Genomic DNA, 22,227 nt, shown 5'->3' with positions numbered 1-22,227 from the left:
GCATGCATACATATATTTGTACATACATATATGTTCTTTTTCTCTCTCTATATCTCTCTTTCTCTCTCTCACCACCTAATTTTTATCTAATCTATATGCCGCTATCTATACCTTAATGTTATCTAATCTACATACCTCTAGTTTTTTACCTAATTGAAGTAGATAGAAAGGGTGTAGAAAGAGACGTAGAATATGTATAGTCTAGGTAAAAAGAGAGAGATAGAGAGGTTTTTCTATCCATCTTTCTACCTCTCTTTCTTCACCCACCTCAAATAAGCATGGATTTGAAGCATCTACCTACAAGATGTAACAATGAAGTTTGTTTTAGAGAAAAAGTAGTGACACTTGACCTATCTAACCTTTGACCTTTCACTATTTAACACTCATTGAGTTTCAACACAAAAGCAACCTTTGTGCCAAGCACTACATAGAGGCAACACCTTAAACTTCAAAATCTATGACAAGAAGAACACAACCAAAAGTAAGAAGTGTATTGTTCCTTTGCACCAAGGGGTGTTTATTTCAAATATGTGATGGTGTTGACAAATTTCATAATGTGGACATCATAATCTTGCATTTGTTGTTGGAGAGTTTCAACCTCCCTCTCCAAAGAGGTAATACTTTCTTGTAATGCCACTATTTTGAGCTGAAGAGCTTGACATTCGTGCATCCACGAATCCAAAGAAGCACCTGCACCCATACACAACCGATTGCAATAGCCTAATAAGCCTGCTTCTCCCCTCCCAAGATATTGAAGAACCATCAAAAGGCTATTAAAGGATGGATGGAAGCAGCTTATAGGATTGTAACGGCAGAAATGGCCAACCACTCAAATGTCAACATTCGTCTCACCGATGGTACAATGTTATTTTTGGTGCAAACGTCGTGGACAACTGAACTATGTACGCTTTTGGTGTGTGGTGTACGTGGTGGTGGAGGCACATGATTTGTGATGTTTGTGAGCACCATGACAACTATTGCATGAGGAAGCAAAGGATGAAAAGAGAGAGGGGTGAGGGAGAGGGAGGAAGATGGGAGGAGAGAAGGAGGTAGGGGGGAGAGGGAGAGAGAGGGGAGGAGGAGGAGAGAAGGGGACAGGGAGGGAGAGGAGAGGGAGATAATATTTTTTTGAAAAAGTGGACTTTCAGTAATTGTAGGTTAAAAAAAAGGTCAAAAAATGATTGTTTGATATGTATATATATTGGGGGGGAGGTTTAAGTAAAAAATAAGTAAAAATGATTTTTTAAATAAAAAAGTCAAATTTTGGCTCTTAGTGACTATGTTTTTGTTGATGTGGCCACACCCCTTTACTCTCTTAACTTTCAAAAAGCTAGAGAGAGAAAATGACCTCTTAGGTCCACATCCTACATGTGTCTAAAAAAAAGGCTAGAAAAGCCTACTCAAAACTAGATTCTTGAATGCCTTTGTCCCCTTAACCCTACACAACATTAGCCATCCATAAAAATTAGGATTTCTTACAAGGCCCATGAGAAGTTCATATTTCTCCTAATATTCTCAAACCATAACCATAACCTTAAGAGGATTCCAAAATCATAACTATAACCATAACCAAAATCTCAAACAATAAGCATAACTTTAAGCGGATTCCAAAACCATAACCATAACCATAACCTTAAGTTGATTCCAAAACCATAACCATAACCTTAAGAGGATTCTAAAATTAACCATAACCAAATTCTCAAACCATAACCATAACCTTAAGTGGATTTCAAAACCATTCCTATAATCAAACTCTCAAACCATAACCATAAGCTTAAGCGGATTCTAAAATTAACCATAACCATAACCTTAAGTTGATTCCAAAACCATAACCATAACCTTAAGAGGATTCTAAAATTAACCATAACCAAATTCTCAAACCATAACCATAACCTTAAGTGGATTTCAAAACCATTCCTATAATCAAACTCTCAAACCATAACCATAAGCTTAAGCGGATTCCAAAACCATAACCATAAACAAACCATAACCATAACCTTAAGCGGTTTTCAAAACCATAACCATAACCAAATTCTCAAACCATAATAGTAGCCTTAAGTGAATTCCAAAGCCATAATTAACCATAACCAATTCTCAAACCACAACAATAACCATAACATGGTTCTCAAACCACAACCACAACCACAACCACAACCACAACCACAACCATAACAATAACTATAACTATAACATGATTTCAAAACCATATCCATAACCAAATTCAAAACCATAACACAATTAAAACCATAAACATCACCATAACAATATTCATAATCATAACCAAAATCAAAACTGAACAAACTTAAATATATCTAGAACCATGGCCGTCGTGTAAAAGTTACATGAACCAACAACATGAACATAATTAGCTATACATCAACACATCTCGATGAAAATATATACATGGAACATACTTATTAAGGTAACACCTCCCAGTCAACGATCTCTCTTTCATCTAAAAGGTGCAAGAGAAGAGTTGATAGTCTATGGTTGAATCCATCTTTCTCTTCTCTACCCACTGGAGGATGCTTCATGGTAAGCTCCTGTAACATAAAATCTCAACCATAAGAAAAAGCTATGTACATATGCTATTTAAATAGTGTATGACACTTACAAACTCTTTTTGAAGAGTCTCGTAGCCTCCACTCCCAAGATGAGAAGATCATACAGACTCTAAGCGTGCTCTAACTGCATCTTGCTATTGCTGAAACCTGTCTGGATGCTCCAACACCTCTCATGGCGATCCTTGCTCACTCCTTTGCATCCAACCATACCGATGTTGACTCATGATTCTTGTATCTATCTCGTGCCTCTGATCGACAATGTGACATCATCGCAATAGTCATGCCTAAGATCTAGTCATTGGAGATTAGACTGTATCCAGCTGCTGGCCTGTACTCTCTGTGAATGGCATCCGTGATATAATTCTTTCTCTCATGATCCTAAGCATCCCAATGATTCTCTAGCCATGTCTGATCCTCGCACACCTTGGTCTAGAGGTGCACAAAGATCAAGACCATCGGGTTATACTTTTGCCTTTATTGATCAATACCTATATTTGTGGTTGCAAGATAACTACACACCCATGTCTACATGACAATGTATGTAGCTTGAGGATAAACCCTACAATCTAACCTAAAACTCCTACTGACCAAACTAAGTTGGTTTAGTTTGTTGGTCAGCTAAGTCAATTGAAAGCTGCAAAAACTAAGTACACTAGCACAGTGTTAACCGTTTTCCCTTTACAATCTATCAAAAGCTGTTTTTTCTTTATAGTTTCTACATTGGTAGAGTGTAAAATACCTCACATTATCTAGCCATGCTAGATCCCAACACACCTCGATCAAGAGGTGCACGGAGATTAGGACTACCCGGTTATATTATCGTCTTTATTAGTCAATGCCTATATTTGCAGGTTAAACATAAGTACATACCCATGTCTACATGACAATGCATGCAGAGGAAAACCCTAATACTCTTAATACTCTACGTGGCTTTACACGACCAACCCTGATAATATTTACACGACTAGTCGATTTAGAGCGGCCAAATCAAAAGCCACTAATCCTGTGCGGCTAGCCATACGTGGCTAGCCATAAGCGGCTGTCCTAAGAGAGCGAAAACAAACAGAGTAAAAATAACTAAAACATATAAGCAACTAGCCCTAAGTGGCCAAACACGGCCAACCCTAAGCGACTAAACACTATAGACCAAAATGGCCGAACTCAAGATTTTCTAAATTGGTTTAGAGCCTCTTTATACGGTCATCCCTAGCACCTTTACAAGACTAACTACAAGCTGGCAAAGCAAACATTGCTAACCCTAAGTAGCTAATCCTTAGCGGACTAGACTGAAACAACCTAATTGCTTATCCTAAGTGGCTAACCCTAATTGTTTATTGAAATGGCTAAATGTTTATGACACTAAGATGGTTTAGAGTGGCCACATCAAAAGCCACTAGCCTTGAGCGGCTAGCCCTAAGCGGATAGAACCATTTAAATTGCGAAGTACTAAAACCTAAGTGGCTAGTCCTAAACGACCAAACACGGCCAACCCTAAGACTAACACCACATACTAAAATGGTCGAATTTGAGATTTCCTAAATTGGTTTAGAGTGTCTTTATACGGTCAGCCCTAAGTGCCTTTACAAGGCCAACTACGAGCAGGCAAAACAAATGTCACAAACCCGAAGCAGCTAGCCCTAAGAAAACTTAAACTACCTAACTGTCTATCCTAAGCGGCTAACCCTAAACAAAATATTAAAATGGCTAAACTAATGCAAGACCAAGACAATTTACAACGGCTAAATCAAAAGCTACTAACCCTGAGCGGCAAGCCCTAAGCGGACTGAAATAGCCAAAGTGTAAACTACTAAAATTTAAGCGGCTTAAGCAAGCAAACACGATCAACCCTAAGCGGCTAAACATTGTAGACCAAAATGACCGAATTGAAGATTTTCTAAATTGATTTAGAGCGTCTTCATATGGACAACCCTAAGCACCTTTACAAGGCCAACTTTGACCGGGCAAAGTAAAAATCGCTAACCTCAAATAGCTAGCCCTAAGCGAACTAAAATAGACCAACCGATTATGTAAGCGGATTATTGAAATGGATAAACTACTGTGACACTAAGTCGATTTAGAGCGACCAAATCAAAAGTCGCTAACCCTAAGCGACTAGCCCTAAGCAGTTAGCCCTAAGCAACCAGACACTGTAGTCCAAAATGGCCGAACTAAAGATTTTCTAAATTGGTTTAGAGTTTCTTTATATGGCCAGCCCTACGCGCCTTTACAAAGACAACTTCAAGCAGACAAAGCAAACGCCGCTTTACCCTAATTGGTACAATACGCATTGCCAACTACTAGCGGCCAAACCAAAATCCGCTAACCCTAATAATCTAACCTAATGTAGTAAGACGAGCAAAAACCTAATAACTAAACCAAAACCTAACATTATAACAACTTTAACCTAGGTCCTAAACCTAAACTATTAACACTAATAATTTAACGTAAACATATAAAGACGACAAAATCCTAATAATAAAACCTAAACCTAATCCACTAACCCTAATAATCTAACCTAATGTACTAAGATGGCCAAATGTATTAAGATGGTCAAATTAACGCCATATTAAGATTGTATTCTAACACTAACATTTACAACACCTACCATAGGCCACAACTTAAAAGTACAACATAAATTTTAAATAAAATTGCATAAAAATAAAAAAATTAGTACAAACTAATCTAAACTAACTCAATATTTTTTTTAAAAAATTTGATTACCAAATTTCAATATGTTTGTTTGTGAATGATCACATTTTAGTCAAAATTTAAAATTTAAAAATGCAATGTTTTTGAGTTTCTATTTGAAAATGTGTGTGTGTGTGTGTGCGCACGTAGTGGGTTTAATTATGTGTAACTATATGTGCATTTTTATTTATTTACATGTTTATGTGCATGTTGTGACTATGTATGTATGTGTGTATATGCAAGAAAAGAAAAGCATTAGGCAAAATTTGGACTCACAAAGGGGCCCTTTAAGGAGTTTGACTTTATCTCTCTCTACCAAAACGGGCGCATGGATAAATTTTTGCAAACAAACTCCAAAGTTGGCGGAGGTTTGACAGTTAGAATGTCCTCTTCAAGCTCTATCTACTGATATATAGCACGCCATGAGATTCCTCATATTTTAGAAGATTCTTTTTTTGATTCACCTATGATGTGACAACTCTGTCGGAATCTAAATGAATCAAAAAAAGAATCTTCTAAAATATGAGGAATCTCATGGCGTGCTATATTAGTAGATAGAGCTTGAAGAGGACATTCTAACTGTCAAACCTCTGCCAACTTTGGAGTTTGTTTGCAAAAATTTATCCATGCGCCCGTTTTGGTAAAGAGAGGTAAAGTCAAACTCCTTCAAGGTCCCCTTTGTGAGTCCAAATTTTGCCTAATGAATAGGGTACTCACATGCAACCTATGTGAGCACAAAGCGCTTGAGAAAATACTGCCAAATTTGCAAAAGAATACATACACACAAGCTATGTCCCACATGCACACACAGAAACACAATAATCTACCATAAATCTAGAAAAAAATCTTACCTTCTTGTTGCAGGGGAGTGTGTGAGTGGATATCTTGAGCTGGGTAAGCCCCACAATAGCAGATCTGAGGAGAAGAGAAGAGATTAGCACCAAGGAAGCAAGAGGAGAAGAGCCAAAAAGGTAGCAACAACGCAAAAATGAAGCCATGGATTTTTCTTTGTTGGTGGCATTGGTATAGGCATCAAAATAAGTGTTGGTATCAACGTCTATATAAGTGTCAGTATTATCATCAATATGCTAGTCGAAGTAAACATTGGTATTTAAAAATCGGACTTCTAAAAAAAATTGGGTCTCTTTTTTGTTTTAGCAATGCATATACCGACGACCGCCAACGACGTTGGTAATTCGGCATTGGTAATGAAGTGGTCTCTTGTAGTTTCCCCATTGGTCTGTGTTTGGTGGTGGTGCTCCAAAACGTAAGGCTGAAAGACAACAAGGAGAGAAAAGGAGCAAAGGCATGGCACGTGGTGATTGTGGAACTAGCTCTACTTTGACATCACCTCCATACATGTCTCAAGGACACTTTAAGTTTGAGGATGACCACATGTTTGACATGGTTGATGAGTTGTTGATACATGAAGCCAACATGTGTGAAAAGGAATGTAGATCATGCATCAAACATGCACAAGAGACGAAGGATAGGTTTCTATTGAGTTCCCAAACACCTCTTTACAATGTTGTAGGGTACTTGATGCTCCAAGTTTGATTTGGTAAAATGATTCCTAAAGATCACCACTTGCCTTTGGTTCATCAACCAGCAAGATCATATTTCATTGCACTTTTTATGGAGTATGATCCCATCCATGCATACATCAATGACTCATACTTTACCACAATGAACATGCATATACTACTTGAAGGCCATCGTAAATGATGGAGCAGCCAACTGCCTTACACAAGGTAACCTATCCAAACAACCATCATTTCCTGTCCCAAAGTCATAGCAAATACAAGGTTCCAACAAATGGGAAGAGACCTCTAAAGTGTACAATGGTAGATTGGGCAAGCATTTGGGAAGAGCACTACAATAGTGACCCACCCTTGTCTACTCCACCAAAAGGTATGTCAAGGTACTCCATATTTTTAAGGCTTTCATATTGGAGCACTACAACATATTGTGCAAAAATCAATGTTTATACTAAGGCAATTGAATGTGGCATAAAATTTTAAACCATTGATATAAGCGTGGAAATAAGCTCTGACACCATACCATTTCTATCAACATCGGTATATGCATCTACATAAATGCTTGTATTAACAATGGTATATACTTTGCACTTAAATTTACTGTATCGATGAATATTCCAACACATATATGGATGTTCATATTGATGCTTACAGGGATGTCCATGTCATCACCAAAACCTGCAAATTGTTTTTGAGAAAAGAGATTGGCATATTCATACAATACGTCTTGGATCCCATGTACATATTCAAGAATGTAGCTCACATCCTATGGGACCACAATATGGGCAAAAGGGACTCCTTGGGGGTGAGGGAGCATTTGAGGGCCTTGAAGGGTCTCCTCGTATTCGCAACTCCATGTCAAGCTTCCAATGGGAAGATTGTGCTTCCTAAAGATCCATGCATTTTGAGCTTGATCAAGTGAATCTTTCCATTATATCTAATTGCACACCAAAAGCATACATGAGGTCACTAAAAAGAGCTTTCACAAAGGCAAGGAAAGGCCGAAGTGTTCAATTGTATGGGTTGAAGTCCCATTATTGGCATAGGATTTTATAAGCAATCCTTTCATTCAATTTTTATCCTCTCCCTTGTCTCATTTAGAAATTGAATATTGCGTGTGACTAAAACCATATTTTGTTTAAATTTTGAAATTGTAGTTCATTTTGCCCATGAGTATGTGCACATGTTGCGACAAGAAAGTGAGGGAAGCTATTTTCAAACTCAGAGAGCTAGTAAGATACATCATATCTCTATTCAACTAAACTTTTCTATATACACTATATCCTCAATATTCACTTAGTGTACTCTTGTGTGTTATCTTGTAGATTTTGTAAGATCCAAAGAAATTGAAATAGATTCCATCCTTATTGCTCAAACACTGCGTCCGTGGAAACTGTGTATGCCATTGGGAATGCACTTCATCAATCCGTTCTTGTTAGTCAACTCCACCTCTTGGTTCATGTGGTTGAGGAGATGTCTATGTGTGGAGTAAGGCATGCATGATGGATGTTATTTTTTGAGAGGTTTTTAAAGACTCTCAAAGATTTTGTGTAACTACGGGCCCAACCACAGACATGCATGGCCGAAGGATGGATCGTGCAAGAGGCATTTGTTTATATTTCAGACTTTTTGACACAAATTGATACCTCTACGCCTCGCATGTGGTCAAATGAGGAGGATGCAAGGATAAATTCAAACTTGCCAAGTGAAAAGGGAAAACTATTTAACATGGATGTGGATCTATGCTAAGTGGTCAACAACTTTTGCATCTTCAATGCAAAGGTTATGGACCAAGTGGATGGACTTGTGGAGAATGGAAAAGGCAAGGCATTTACAAGAGATGAAAGCATAGAAGCAAGCTCATGGAGGTAGGAGGGCAGCCTCAATTTCTTGACACCTTGCATGTCTCCTAGATCTCACTAGTATCGAGCTGTGGATCCATCAAAGAATGGAAAAAGCAAAGGACATACGGAGAGGATATCATTAAAAAAAAGGGAGTATGCACGATGTTGCATACCAAATGTAGAGTACTCATACACTTAAACCATATCGTATAGTTTTTCTTGATTTTATCTTTGTAATTGATTGCATAATTTTTTTAAATCTCACAGTGCCTTTCCTTTAACCCTAAGTGGAAAAAGGATCGACACTTTCATATATGCCACATTGATGAGCATCAAGCCACCATGGATTGTGGCATCATGGACAACTTTGACACAAATGGTGATGAAGCCAGGTACTATGGGACTATTGAAAGTATACTAGAGGTCAAGTATAGAACCTTTCATACCTTCATCTTTGAGTGAAAGTGTTTTGCAAACGTGCCTAGATGGCATGATAATGGGCTCTCATGGTGGACTCTAGTGTGCATCACATAGGGAGGTATGACAACTTAGTATCAATGTCACTCAGTTTGAGCTTCTCTTTTATAGGTCATCTATATCCCATCAATCCACCAACCAAAACTTGTTTTGTAGTTCCAATAACATCTCGGCAGAGAACCATTTTTTCCACTAAAACGTGGAGAACATCTTCAATCTTCTCCCACCTACTACTTTGGAAGAGTAGGAGACGGAGGAGAGAGAGATTGATGTTTCAATTCTCAATGCTGCCAACCTTAGCAAGGGGGATGATTTCCATGACAATATGATGAAATTAAACATAAAAATTTGAAGATGTTAAAGCCAACACATCCACAAATGATGATTGAGTTTCTCTCTGTTGATTTAGGAGCCATGGGTTTAGATTTAGATGATGCCACTTGTAGACATCTTTTGGAAGATGATTTATAAACATTTTGTGTATTTTGTTATGTGAAAAGTTTTTGTCATGTCGCCCATTCATCTCTCTCTCTAACTTCATCAAGCATGATAATTTATGTTAATCAAATGGATGATTAATTTAATGATAAAATATCTATCATTTTTTTGTACAACTACTTAAGAAAAATAATGAAATCTTTTTCTAAAAAAGAAAATAAAAGGAAGTACTCAAATTGTCATATTTGGGCTCCAAAGCATTGCATATGATAATGCTAAAGGTAATAACAACCGTTATAACTTCTCTCCCTTTTTCACATCCACCTTCACACATTTGCTTATGTTGTTTTTTTGAAGAGTTACGGGTGCAAGTGCAAGTGGAGCAATGTTTTGTGTTGTGCGTAGTGCAAGAGTACTACTGAAGACTGCTTTGAAAAAATCTCCTTTATTGTGTTCATTGATCAACACCTCTTCATAGCAAGAGAGATCATTGCCACCACCATATAAAGCCTTTCAAAATATGCGACGAATGCAAAGATGCATTTGCTTGGGTGAAATGCATGCCATGTTCAGGGAAAGAGTTTAAGCCTCTTCTATTTCATGCACGATGCGTGTCTTACTTGCAAGCCACCATTAGTGACAGAGCAACCAGGTGCCTTGTGCAGCCTAATCTATACCCAATAATTATCGTTTCATGTCCCAATACCATTGATTCTCCATTTCTTAGAAAATAAAAATCATGTTCTTTGGAAATGTTTTTCACAAGAAAAATAGACAAATAGTAATCAAATTTAAATATTTTAATGCCAAAGTGGGGTTCGATAATACAAGCAATAATAAGCGTGGTTATATAAATGTTGATATACACAATAATATTTAATTTACAAAAATATGTCTAGTCTCCCGTTCTCCCCTCTCTTCTTTAGCCTCCCCATTTTGGACTCTCTCTTTCTACAAAACACGGTAAAGTGCTGCGGTAAACCTTTTGAAAGTTTTATGGTGACAATGCTTTAACAAGCACAAAAATAATAATATTATTTCCCCAATGAAGATCAAATTTTACATTTTCATTATCAGATACACCCTCTTCTCTCCTTCCCTCTGTAAAGTGTGACTCGACTGAAGCATTTTCTCAAGCTTTTTTCTTGTCAAAATCACGCTTCTAACAATATTCCCTTTAGTGTCACAATTTAAAGCTAGGATGTACTTCTTCTTTTGGAGAACGTGAAGGTATTTTAAAACTTCTAGCATACATTACAAGCGGACTTGTATTTCTAGTGGTGGTTTTAGATGAATAATCATTGGAAGCATAAGGGTGGTTATTATCCCTTGAGTTGTCACATAGGAATTCCAAGAGTTGGGTAAGACACTCAAAAGTAGTCACAATAGTGTGACTGCTTGGGAGTCATTAAAATGAAAGTCGGCAATAAATGTCTCCCTAAGAACTACTTGCCACTCTTCCAAACAAGTGAAGACAGAAGTGCCTTCTTTGAAGGTTAAATTGACTAGACGATGGTGGATAGACACTTGTGAGGCGATATTGGAGTGCTCATATAGTAACTTGATTCTATCCTAGATTTCAGGAGATGTACTAAGGTAATGAACTAGTTCAATTTGGTGATCACCCATACTCAATAAGATATCAACCATAGCCTTACTATTAGATTCTTTCCAATTTATCTATGTCGACAATGTTTGTGGGTGGTTCATTTGGGGCTGCATTTGGTGCATACACGCGAGTGGGGCATGGAGTTTTTTTGTTGACATAAGGCCATAGCTCTAGGTGAACGAGCAACATATGCATGCACATGGACCATGTACGGTAGTTGGTGTTTGTGAGATGGTCTATTTTGTGCAATGTATAATCTTTGCCTATGAATGCAGACCTAATGTGATGTATGTGTTAGGTGTCAATGAATGACAAACAGCCTTAAATGTAGGCAGGTTTATCCCTTGGATAGCTTCAAGTATGGCAATTCCAAGTATGAATGTTGTGCAAGTGTAAATTATTTTTTAGGTTGAATAAATGAAATATGGGAGTAAGAGCTGAGAAGTGAGCTTACGTAATTTGGTCGTTGATCCGTTGATCATTCATGAGTTGTTGCTACTTGAAAGAGAAGAATAACATTGCCACAATGTTTTCAAGGATGTTGACATGTTGTCAAGATGCGCCGCGTCCACTAGGGGAATCTTAGTCAGAATACACAATTTTGGGTATTATAATCCCTCAGATAAATTACCGTGATATCAACAAGGAAAAACATGGCATTGATGGTGAGATTGATTGTGCTCGGAGATGGGAGTTTTTGGTGAAGCACTAAATCGGAGAACAACCTAAGGACTATAAGGAAACATGTTATCCGAAAGGCTTCATGGATGAGGATGATCAAGATTGTATTCGACAAAGCCATGGTTGATATGTATGTCTACTACGATGAACTTTGGAGGGCACCATAAATTCTTGAGAAATTTATTGTATGGGGCATTGTGGCTTCGAGTATATAGTTAGCAGATTAATATGTATACCAAATATGGTTCATTTAAGAGATGACCATAAGAGTTTGAGGAGTTATTTTCCGGACCAGTGTAACTTGGAGCACATTGAATACATGCTTAGTACTACCTTGGATAAGGTTTTTGGTTAAGGGGGTATGAGAGCGGGCTTAGGGTGTTCATGGTTTGTTAAAAAAAAAAATTGTTGGGCTACGCTTGGAGTGGTGACCGAACCTGCTTGCAGTGGCTGCTCTAGTGGTTGCTTATGTTGTGTGACAATTATCCTGCATGGATGTTTCAAGTCGCGCTTGTACGGATTAGGAGAGCCGTGTGTGTGTGTGTGTGCTCTATTGTTTGCGAATATAAGGAGATGCACCTAGAATGTGAGGAGAAGAGTAGGCAAGTGGCTCCTTTGAGTCTCCATGGACACTGTTGTTCACTCAAATAAAAGGTGGTTGGGATCGATGGATGGCTATTAACCTGCCGCCGCAAAGTGCTAGCTGCATGGCGATTCCAACTGCCAGTCGAGGGGGTTGAGTATGCACATGTTTGTAGCAAGCGAGGGGGGAGAGTGAGTTATTTGGATGTCCGCACAACTGAGAGAGAGAGTGTTATTGGCGGATGAGTAGTGGAACTGAGGAGCATTGTAGAGGTTGTATGGTTGGGAAACAACAAGAGGGGGGAGAGGGGGGAGAGAGAGAGAGTTGAGACTATAGAAAGAGAGAAATGAACGGCGCCAACCGTAGAGTGAGAGAATGAAAAGGGTTACTAGTGGGTAGCTCATGCGCTGGCAGCCGCAGATGAGGGAGAGAGAAATGGTTGCTACTACAGAAAGAGAAACGGCCAACTGCTGTTGTTGGGGAGAGAGAGAGAGAGAGAGAGAGAGAGAGAGAGAGAGTTCAATGGTTGGCCGCCATGGGCATGCGAGAGTTGAGAGAGAGAGGAGATTAGACATATAACATGTACAATTGGGTAGGTATGGCTGCCATGCACAAGTGAATTGTGGTTGGATAATCCCGAATGATTGGCGTTGATACCCTATGGTGGGCAACCCCATGCACTAACCAGTGATGGTGCCTCCCCTTTATGCAACCATAGCAGTCAGCAAAGTGCAGTTTATGACATCATGGGAGCTGACTAGCCGTTGTAAGCGTAACTACCAAACGGTAGCTGCTAACGCCTCATACAGATATTGAACGACAGTTATGATGGTTAATTTATCCTAGGTGCTAACGACCATTCTTGCAGAGTCCTGCAACTATAGATGTGGGGCAAATACGTGTACAAAAAACTATTGATTGCATGGTGAGTTTGAAAATATAACAAAATAAAATAAAAAAGTGGATGCAACGTTGTCGTGTATGCTTCCACGATCGCTAGCTATGACAGTAGTTGGTAGCGATGATAAACTGGTCTGAGGTTATCGCGTGACAATGACGATGGCGCACATAGATCGGGAGCTAGTTGGGGCGGTTACTGCTGCATGTTGCAGATTCTCTTGCCGCGATCAGTAGATTTATTTAATTATTTATTAGTTAGTTTTCTTTACGTTTGAATTGTTGAACCTTTGTCAGGGTTGGTTCGCGCTGTGACTCAAAGCCAAAGTCGGCTGGAGAGTTTCCAACCTAATTGTTCATCAAATCAGTTTCTAGAGCCTCTTCAAGTCCTTGAGCTCAAAACTCATGGAAGAGATCTTCGAGATTTCTTTGGATATTTTTCATGTTGCATTAAAAGACTTACTTCTTCAAACTTGGGTATAGGGTAAAGGGCCCAATAAAAAACCACCCCCCTTTAGGAGGACTGCTCGAGCCAGTTTTTTTGTGCACTTTCGGACCCATTGTGAGACACAAATGGGTGAGAGTTGGGGTGGACAATGTAGCCAACTTACAATCATGGCCATTAGATCTTGGGTTCAAGCTTTGTTGGTACAATGGCTCTAAATGCCTCCCCATTCTGGTTTCCTATTTACACCCATTTTTTATACATATAAAAAATGTTGTGCGGGCGTTCTTCTCCTGTATAAATGCAACTTGATTCCTGATTTTTGCTGCTGGTAGAGACGATCTCGATCTTCATTTTGAGCGTCTAAGCACTCGATTCTGTTTAGCGTGCTTTCCGGAGTGTGTGTTTCCTCTTATGTGGCCTTAAGTTGGCCCCTTTACCCTAACGGAAGCCTGGACCCTCGGGATTTGCCTACGGTGCTAAAAGAATTCTTGGATTCTTGTTCTGCTACGTCTTCTTCACGACTTGGATAAACTTCTTCCAGCTTGGATGCACCTCAAAGGTCTCTTAGGCTTAGTCCCACAATATTGGCGTTGAGCTGTTTTCAGGGGTTACCCGATCCAAAAACCACTAGCTATTCACTATGTTTAATGTAACTTTTAATGGCCTAGTAACTTGTATGTAGCGGAAAATAGCATGAACATAATGAGCATTTCATTAGAATAGATTCCTAATGAGAATAACAAGAGTGCTTGGGTGGAGAGAGCAAGAAAAAGCATAACACCTAGTTAGATAGCAAGGACAATACTTCAAAAGAGAGAGAAATTAAGCAATTGACAACAGTTGAGGACCGGATTTGCATGGAGCCGGTCCCCCCTCCCCCCTCCAAAAAGATTTGTATTATGGTTTCTCCCATCAAGAGAGACATTTTACAATACAATTCTTTGTGTTTCTTCAATACTAGCTAGTGCAATGAAGATGGAAACTTCAAGCACTAAGCACAACACTTATCAAACACAACATCAATTCCCTCACGGTCTCAGACCCAAGACCTCGCACACCTTCGAAGATGGTGAGAGCTAGCGGGGTATGAGAGTAGATTGAGAGAAAGAAGGAGTAGTCTTACAAGAAAGATGTACATATCCTCACATAATCACTTATATTAGCATAGATTAGCTTAGTAATTAGCATGGTAGAGGAGATGAGCATGCATTGAATCTTGGCTCTTGGTTGGATTTGCATCACAAAGCCAAGAGTTGTTGGTGTAGGCCTCCCTTCTCACAAGCTTGGAGTAGGTGGTAAGCTTTCCATTCAAGCTGGAGAAGGAGAGAGAGAGTTTTATTTCTCCACACATAGATTGTGTGAGTGTGTAAGTGAATAATTCCTTTAAAAAATCAGCCCCCTCTCTCTCTTGGTCGACCCCTCTTGCTATTTGCTCATGCAGACACCCCATTGGACCTCCCTAGGCTTAGCCAATAGGATTTTAGGAGCATAAGTGATGGCCTTCTGACATGTGTCCCCCTTTCCACTTTTGTGAGAGCTTTAGGTAATTAATAAATGCAAGTAAACTCTCATTGGAAACCTTTGCCTCCTGGCCAATAGGAATCATGCAAGCCATTGGGTTGCTGAATGCTCATTGGACCCCTTGGGAGACTATCCAATAGTCGTGTAGAGAGCTTAATTCTTATTCGTTCTTTTATTAAGTGTTTTTAAATTGATTAAAATAGATTTACTCTAGCCTAATTCTCATTGGTCCACCTCAGGTCATCCAATAGGATTTGAGTACACCTTGTGGGCATCTGGGCTAGGGAGCTGACATGTGTCCCTCTTTCCCTTTGTGAGAAGGGAGCTTGTGTGTGTGTGTGTGTGTGTGTGTGTGTGTGTGTGTGAGAGAGAGAGAGAGAGAGAGAGAGAGAGAGAGAGAGAGAGAGAGAGAGAGAGAGAGAGAGAGAGTATCTCTCACATCTCCTACAACTAGGGCTCGCCCCCTCCTATGTAGGGATGCATGAAGGCTTTTGGGACACAGACAAAGCATCCAATTTCCCTAATGTTTGACCTTTGGACACAACCTTCAAATTTTGGAACCTTAGCATTTTGGAAGTCTTAATGGGCTGAACCTTAGGGTCTTTTAAGCCCATTGTTGCACATTGATCTTTTGCAGATGGCCCCCCCTTTGGATCCCTATTTTCCCTTCTTTGGATCCCTACTGTGGTCGGTCTGCCAGGTTAACCAATATTCTAGCTTTTTCTCCCCTGGCACTTCCCCATATTAAATGATCAGTTTAACATTTAGGAGAACTAGATATTGGTTTTTTATGACATTACCTCTGTCTTGAAATCATAGTCGTCCTCGACTATGGGGTAGAGAAGATAAAGCATATTCATTAATCCTTTTTCCTAGTGGGTAGAGGATCCCTATGTTACCCTACGACATTGTTCCAGAATGGATGACTAGTACATTTGGTGCTTGAGAGCCTAATCTGCCGCAAGCATGTATGCACATTAGTCCTATCAATCTTCCATAGTAGAGTGACAAGCTCTACTTGGTGTTTAGGAGACGTCGTCTCCGCAAACTTGATCTAAGCATGCATACTATTTCATTTTTGTGCACAATAAATAAAAGAGAGTCTTATAAGACAAAAACTTTGTTCACTTTGAACATTTGTACATTTGCTTACCCTTGGGAAGCATTGTAAGCATTGAAAAGGTTTAGGTTATCCTTTAATCGCATGCCTTGCATCCATCCAGTATTTTCAAAAGGATAATTCTTAAACTTAATAAGATATCGTCGGATAGTCTTTCCGCCTCTTAGTACCTTGTCTTCTTGTCAGAGAATGGACTCGGGTTGCAACACCTCTTCTTGGTCCTCGATTTTTGGTGGGTCTTCAATAGTTGGTTCTTGAGGTGGCTCTCCTTTCTAAGGCTTTAGTAGGCTCACATGCAAAGCATTGTGTATGAGCCAATGGCTGGGCAACTTGAGTTGATAGGCCATCTCATTGACTGGCCTAAGAATTTGGAAGGGGCCATAGTACCTTTTTGCTAACTTAGCATAGTATTTTTGGTGTCCAGTACGGTTCTTGCCCGTCGTGTGCTTTAATCGAGCCTTGAGAAATTTGAGTAAGACCCAATCATTTTCTTTAAAGGCTTGGGCTTTTCTGTGCTTGTCATCAACAGCCTTTTGCCTTTGCTGTGAGATAGAGATAGCATCCTTAAACTTTTGGAAAGATTCTTGTAGGTCTCGGCTATACTCATCTACAACAAAGATCTTCTCGTGTACCATAAGTAGCAGGGGACTTTTTGATCTTCCCTCAATTACCTCAAAAGGCACTTTTCCCGTGGAAGTATGTACAGTGTTATTGTAGGCATACTCCACTAAGGGTAGGTACTTCTTGCATTGGGATCTTTTATCTACTTCCGTTACATAGGATTTTAGTAGATCGAGGATTGTTAGGTTAGCTATTTCACTTTGGCCATCCGTTTGCGGGTGATAGGCTGAAGAGAAATTTAGCCTCATTCCTAAACTCTCAAAGAGAACCTTCCAAAAATTACTAGTCATTCTAGGATCTCTATCTGACACTATGGACATTGACAAGCCATGGTACTTGAAGATTTGTGATATGAAGAGGGTTGTCATTTGATGGTATTTGATAGTCTTTTTGATAGGTATAAAATGAGCTTTTTTACTGAACCTATCTACTATCGTCCATATTCCCATACTCCCATGGATATGCTCTCCCATGGTGAATTAGGGATTGGCAAAGGTTGAAGCAATCCAGGTTGCTTCCCTTTATTAAACTTCGTCTTTTGGCATACCACACATTTAGAAACATACTCTTGTATGTTTGCTTTCATGGTAGGCCAATAGAAATAGGTTTCAATCCCCTTTAGGGTAGACTGAATCCCTCTATGCCCCGCATAAGGAGGAGCATGAGATTTATACATTACTTTCTCACAGAGTGAGTTAGTAACACATAGTCTATTGCCATAGAGAAGATAACCATCTTGTAAAGTAAATGGTTCCTCTTTCTTCCCTAGTGCAAGGACTGAAATCACATCTCTAACATCATGATCAATAGCATACTCATCTATCATAGAAGATAGATCATTGTGAGTTGCTATGGAAACCGCATTCATTATGCCGTCTTGAGAGTGCATCGGCTACTTGATTATGCTTGCCAGCAATGTGAGCAATATGGAAATGAAATTGTGAAAGAAAATTTTCCCACCTCATTTGTTTGTCAGAGAGCTTGGTCTGCGTCATGAAGTACTTAAGACTTTAGTGATCCGTTCGCAGAATGAAAGGATTCCCCAATAAATAGTGCTTCCATGAGTCTAAGGCATGTAGAACTGTGAGGAGTTCCTTTTCATATATGCCTAGAGCTTGCTCAACAGGGTCGAGCCTTTGACTTTCATAGCCTATGGTGTGGCCTTCTTGGAGCAAAATAGCTCCAAGACCTCAAATGGCTTTGAGAGATCTGGTAGTGTAAGTACAGGTTGCGAGATAAGATTTTCTTTAAGCTTTTCGAAAGCATCGTTCTCCTTGGCAGAGCATGTGTACCTAACGTTTTTCTTTGTTAGGTCATGTAATGGTGCTGCTATTAGTGAGAACTTTGCTATGAAGCATCTATAGTATGCACACATACCTATAAAGCTTCTTAGCTCATGAAGATTCCTTGGTGGTTTAGGCCATCCTTTTATTACCTCTAGTTCTGATGGATCCATTCGGATGCTATCTTGAGAGATAATGTGACCTAAATACTGAATCTGCTGTAAAAAAAATTCACTTTTCTTTCGATTAACATAAAGTTTATTCTCTCTTAGAACTTGAAATATTACCTGGAGGTGTTGCTTGTGTTTGTGTAATGAATTACAGTAGACGATGATATCATCAAAGAACACTCCAGTAAAGGTTTGGTGAGGCCTCAATAGCTTCTCCATCAAGCGGTTGAATGTGGCTGGTGCATTGGTCAAGCCAAAAGGCATGACAATGTATTCGTAAAGACCAAACATAGTGCAAAATACGGTCTTTATAATGTCTTGATCAACTATCCTTATTTGATGATAGCCACTTTTTAGGTCAATCCTACTGAAGTAGGTGGACCCTTGTATCTTATCAAATAGGTCTTCTGCCCGTGGAACGGGAAACCTATTTTTGATAGTGATCCTATTTACTGCTCTATAGTTGACGCACATACAATATGTGCCGTCTTTCTTTTGCACTAGTAGCACAGGAGAACAAAATGGAGATGAGCTAGGCCTAACCATGCCCTTCTCAACTAACTCATGCTGGCCGCATAATCTTCTCTTGTTGAGCTTGAGAGACTCTATAAGGAGGTTTGTTAGGCGGTGAACTTCCTGGAAGAAGTTCAATTGCATGGTCATCATTGCCTCGTTTAGGAGGTAGCTCACAAGGGATGTTGTCAGACATCTTGAAACCCCTTGAGAAAATTGGATAACTCTAATTCCTTTTGGTTGTGTATATTTTCTTTTGCTAAAACATTAGGTTCATTTTGAGAGTCTTTAACATAAATCATGTACATGGAAATAGAGCTCTTTATTGACTTATTGAAAGCTTGTGTATGTACAATGGGTTTGGTGTTACCCACTTGCTTGGCATCTATGTACATATCTTTTTCCCTGAACCTAAAGGAGATTCTCCTTTTAGGGAATTAACATTGGCAGCCATGCGATCAAACCATGGTGCCCCTAGGATTACATCCTTATGCTTGAGAGGAGAGATAAAGCAATCCTCTTTGTCCACATAGCTTTGGACATGGAGCCTCAATTTCCAGATTAAGGGAGTGATTGAAGCTTCTTGCCCCTTGAAAGCACCGTCTGTGGTTAGGACATCTCCCATCTCGTAAGCTTGTATACCTAGCTTGGTGCCCAAATCTGTGGATATGAAATTGTGAGTAGAGCCAGGGTCAAAGAGAATAAAAGCATCATGTTCTCTTACCTTTCCCCAAGCGTGGCATAGAGGATATACTTTGTGGTGAGTTCCCCCCTCTTGGATTTCGACCAAGGTAGCCCTAGGAGGCTTATGGCGGGTGTTCTTTAGGGGACAAGCGCGGTACGCATTCCCTTGCTCGCCGCACTTGAAACAACGGTTACCCTTGTGATAACGCTCAAGCTTTTAGGAGAGATTTTTGTTTTACCTTTGTAAACTCCCTACTCCTTAGCTTTGTTGGAGTTTCCCTTAGAGCTTCACCTTGGGCCCGTAGGTTAGACCACCATTGTCTGGCGGACTTTTGAAAGTGCATAGCTACATGGTGTAGCTTAGAGAACTCCGTGAAGCCCTCATCTCCAACGCCGCATCGAACTGTTGGATAAAGGCCAAGACTTTTTCCGTAGCACCAAAAGTTCCATCGTAGATAAGGAAAGAGATGCTCTTCCCTCCCTCTTTGAGTTTCTTGAGCTTGGATGTCCTTTTCCACGTGCATAGGATTTCCTATGACCTCTTCTTTTTGATGGTTCAAAGGTTGCACCATCACTTTCTTCAGAAGATGAAGAATTTGTGGAAGATGGAGGAGAGGGTGACCTCTTTCTCACCTTTTTCTTGCCTTGATCTTCGTTGTCTTCACCATCACTTTCATAAGAGGAAGAGGATGAAGAAGATGGAGAAGAGGGTGTCCTCTTTCTTGCCTTTTTCTTCTCTTGCTTGTTGTCATCCCTCTTTGAAGTATGGCGTGGAGAAGTATGCGATGGTCTTCTCCATTTTGGAGGTGATGGAGAGCGTTTAGCTTGCCGTCTTTGTGGAGCCATCTCCATCGAGGTGGCAAGAGACTCACTTCTTTGTCGTTCCTTTGGTGGAGGCTCTTGAATTCCCCTTTGAGAAGGAGATGCGTCATCAAGGAGGAAATTTTTGAGCCCTTCATATGGATCCTCTTCTTCTTCCCGAATTGGAGAGAGACCTCTTTTGGAAGTTTCGTAAGGAGGCTTCCTAAGTGCTCTCTCGTAATGGTGGGGATCTTGGAGAATCCAATGAGCACGAAGCTGCCGTTGCACTTCACTTTGGATGGATGGATTTCCCATGGCTTGTTGAAGCCTAGAAACAAGATAGTTAACAAGCATCGGGGCATCATTAGTAGCCTGCTCATTAGCAAAATCAAAATTATCAACATTAATTTCTTTTTCTCTACTATTGTCAGCCATTCTAACAAATTTTAGGTGTAAACTTTTTAGGTGTCCTTTGGAACTTCAAGCCCTAGTTGCTACTCCTCTTTACCCCTTTTAGAAAAAGCACTCAAGCTAATGTACCCATGGCTCTAATACCATTAATTGCAAGGAATAGAAGAGAGGATTATTCAACACCAAAACAACACCAGCTCCTGTCAAGATTCTAATAGCTCAATAATGGTTAAGCCATAGGCAAGCCCCGTAGGACTCCACTATTAAGACCTTAGCTGTCGACGATGATGTCCTGTTAACTGCACAAATGCAGGCACACTGCAAGGCTGAAAAATCTCTATTCTACGCACTCACATGCAATTAATAACACCAACCATTCATAGCTAGCTTGAGGACCTCCCTTCTTGAGCAAGAAAAGAGAAACTTTGTGCTCTGATACCAATGTAACTTTTAATGGCCTAGTAACTTGTGTGTAGCGGAAAATAGCATGAACATAGTGAGCATTTCATTAGAATAGATTCCTAATGAGAATAACAAGAGTTCTTGGGTGGAGAGAGCAACAAAAAGCATAACACCTAGTTAGATAGCATGAGCAATACTTCAAAAGAGAGACAAATTAAGAAATTGACAACAGTTGCGGACCAGATTTGTATGGAGCCGGTCCCCCCTCCAAAAGGCTTTGTATTATGGTTTCTCCCATCAAGAGAGACATTTTACAATACAATTCTTTGTGTTCCTTCAATACTAGCTAGTGCAATGAAGATGGAAACTTCAAGCACTAAGCACAACACATATCGAACACAACCAATTCCTTCACGGTCTCAGACCCAAGACCTCACACACCTTCAAAGATGGTAAGAGCTAGCGGAGTATGAGAGTAGATTGAGAGGAAGGAGTAGTCTTACGAGAAAGATGTACATCTCCTCACATAATCACTCATATTAGCATAGCTTAGCTTAGTAATTAGCATGGTAGACGAGATGAGCATGCATTGAAGCTTGGCTCTTGGTTGGATTTGCATCACAAAGCCAAGAGTTGTTGGTGTAGAGTCTCCCTTCTCACAAGCTTGGAGTAGGTTGTAAGCTTTCCATTAAAGCTGGACAGGAGAGAGATAGTTTTCTTGATCCACACATAGATTGTGTGAGTGCGTAAGTGAATAATGCCTTTGAAAAATCAGCCTCCTCTCTCTCTCTCTCTCTTGGTCGACCCCTCTTACTATTAACTCATGCAGACACCCCATTGGACCTTGTAAAGAATGAGGATGCAAGAGAGCTACACAAGACAAGCACAAAGCACAAAGCACACAGAGATGGAAAGCTTCTTCTTCTTCTTCACA

General features: G+C 39.8%; 1 protein-coding gene across 1 annotated transcript in view; it reads right to left on the bottom strand.

Moving 5' to 3' along the window:
* LOC147457032 (uncharacterized) overlaps positions 1–20,795 on the bottom strand; it is an 84,060-nt gene extending 63,265 nt beyond the window's left edge. The window contains exon 1 of the mRNA XM_086513262.1: positions 20,198–20,795. Within this exon, the coding sequence (XP_086369388.1) occupies positions 20,198–20,795 (598 nt within the window). The remainder of the gene's footprint in view (positions 1–20,197) is intronic.
* Positions 20,796–22,227: the final 1,432 nt, after the last annotated feature.

The sequence above is a fragment of the Adiantum capillus-veneris genome, chromosome 5 (assembly GCF_014529385.1).
Source record: "Adiantum capillus-veneris isolate H3 chromosome 5, ASM1452938v2, whole genome shotgun sequence".
Taxonomy (NCBI): domain Eukaryota; kingdom Viridiplantae; phylum Streptophyta; class Polypodiopsida; order Polypodiales; family Pteridaceae; genus Adiantum; species Adiantum capillus-veneris.
This window is presented reverse-complemented; position numbering and strand designations above follow the sequence as displayed.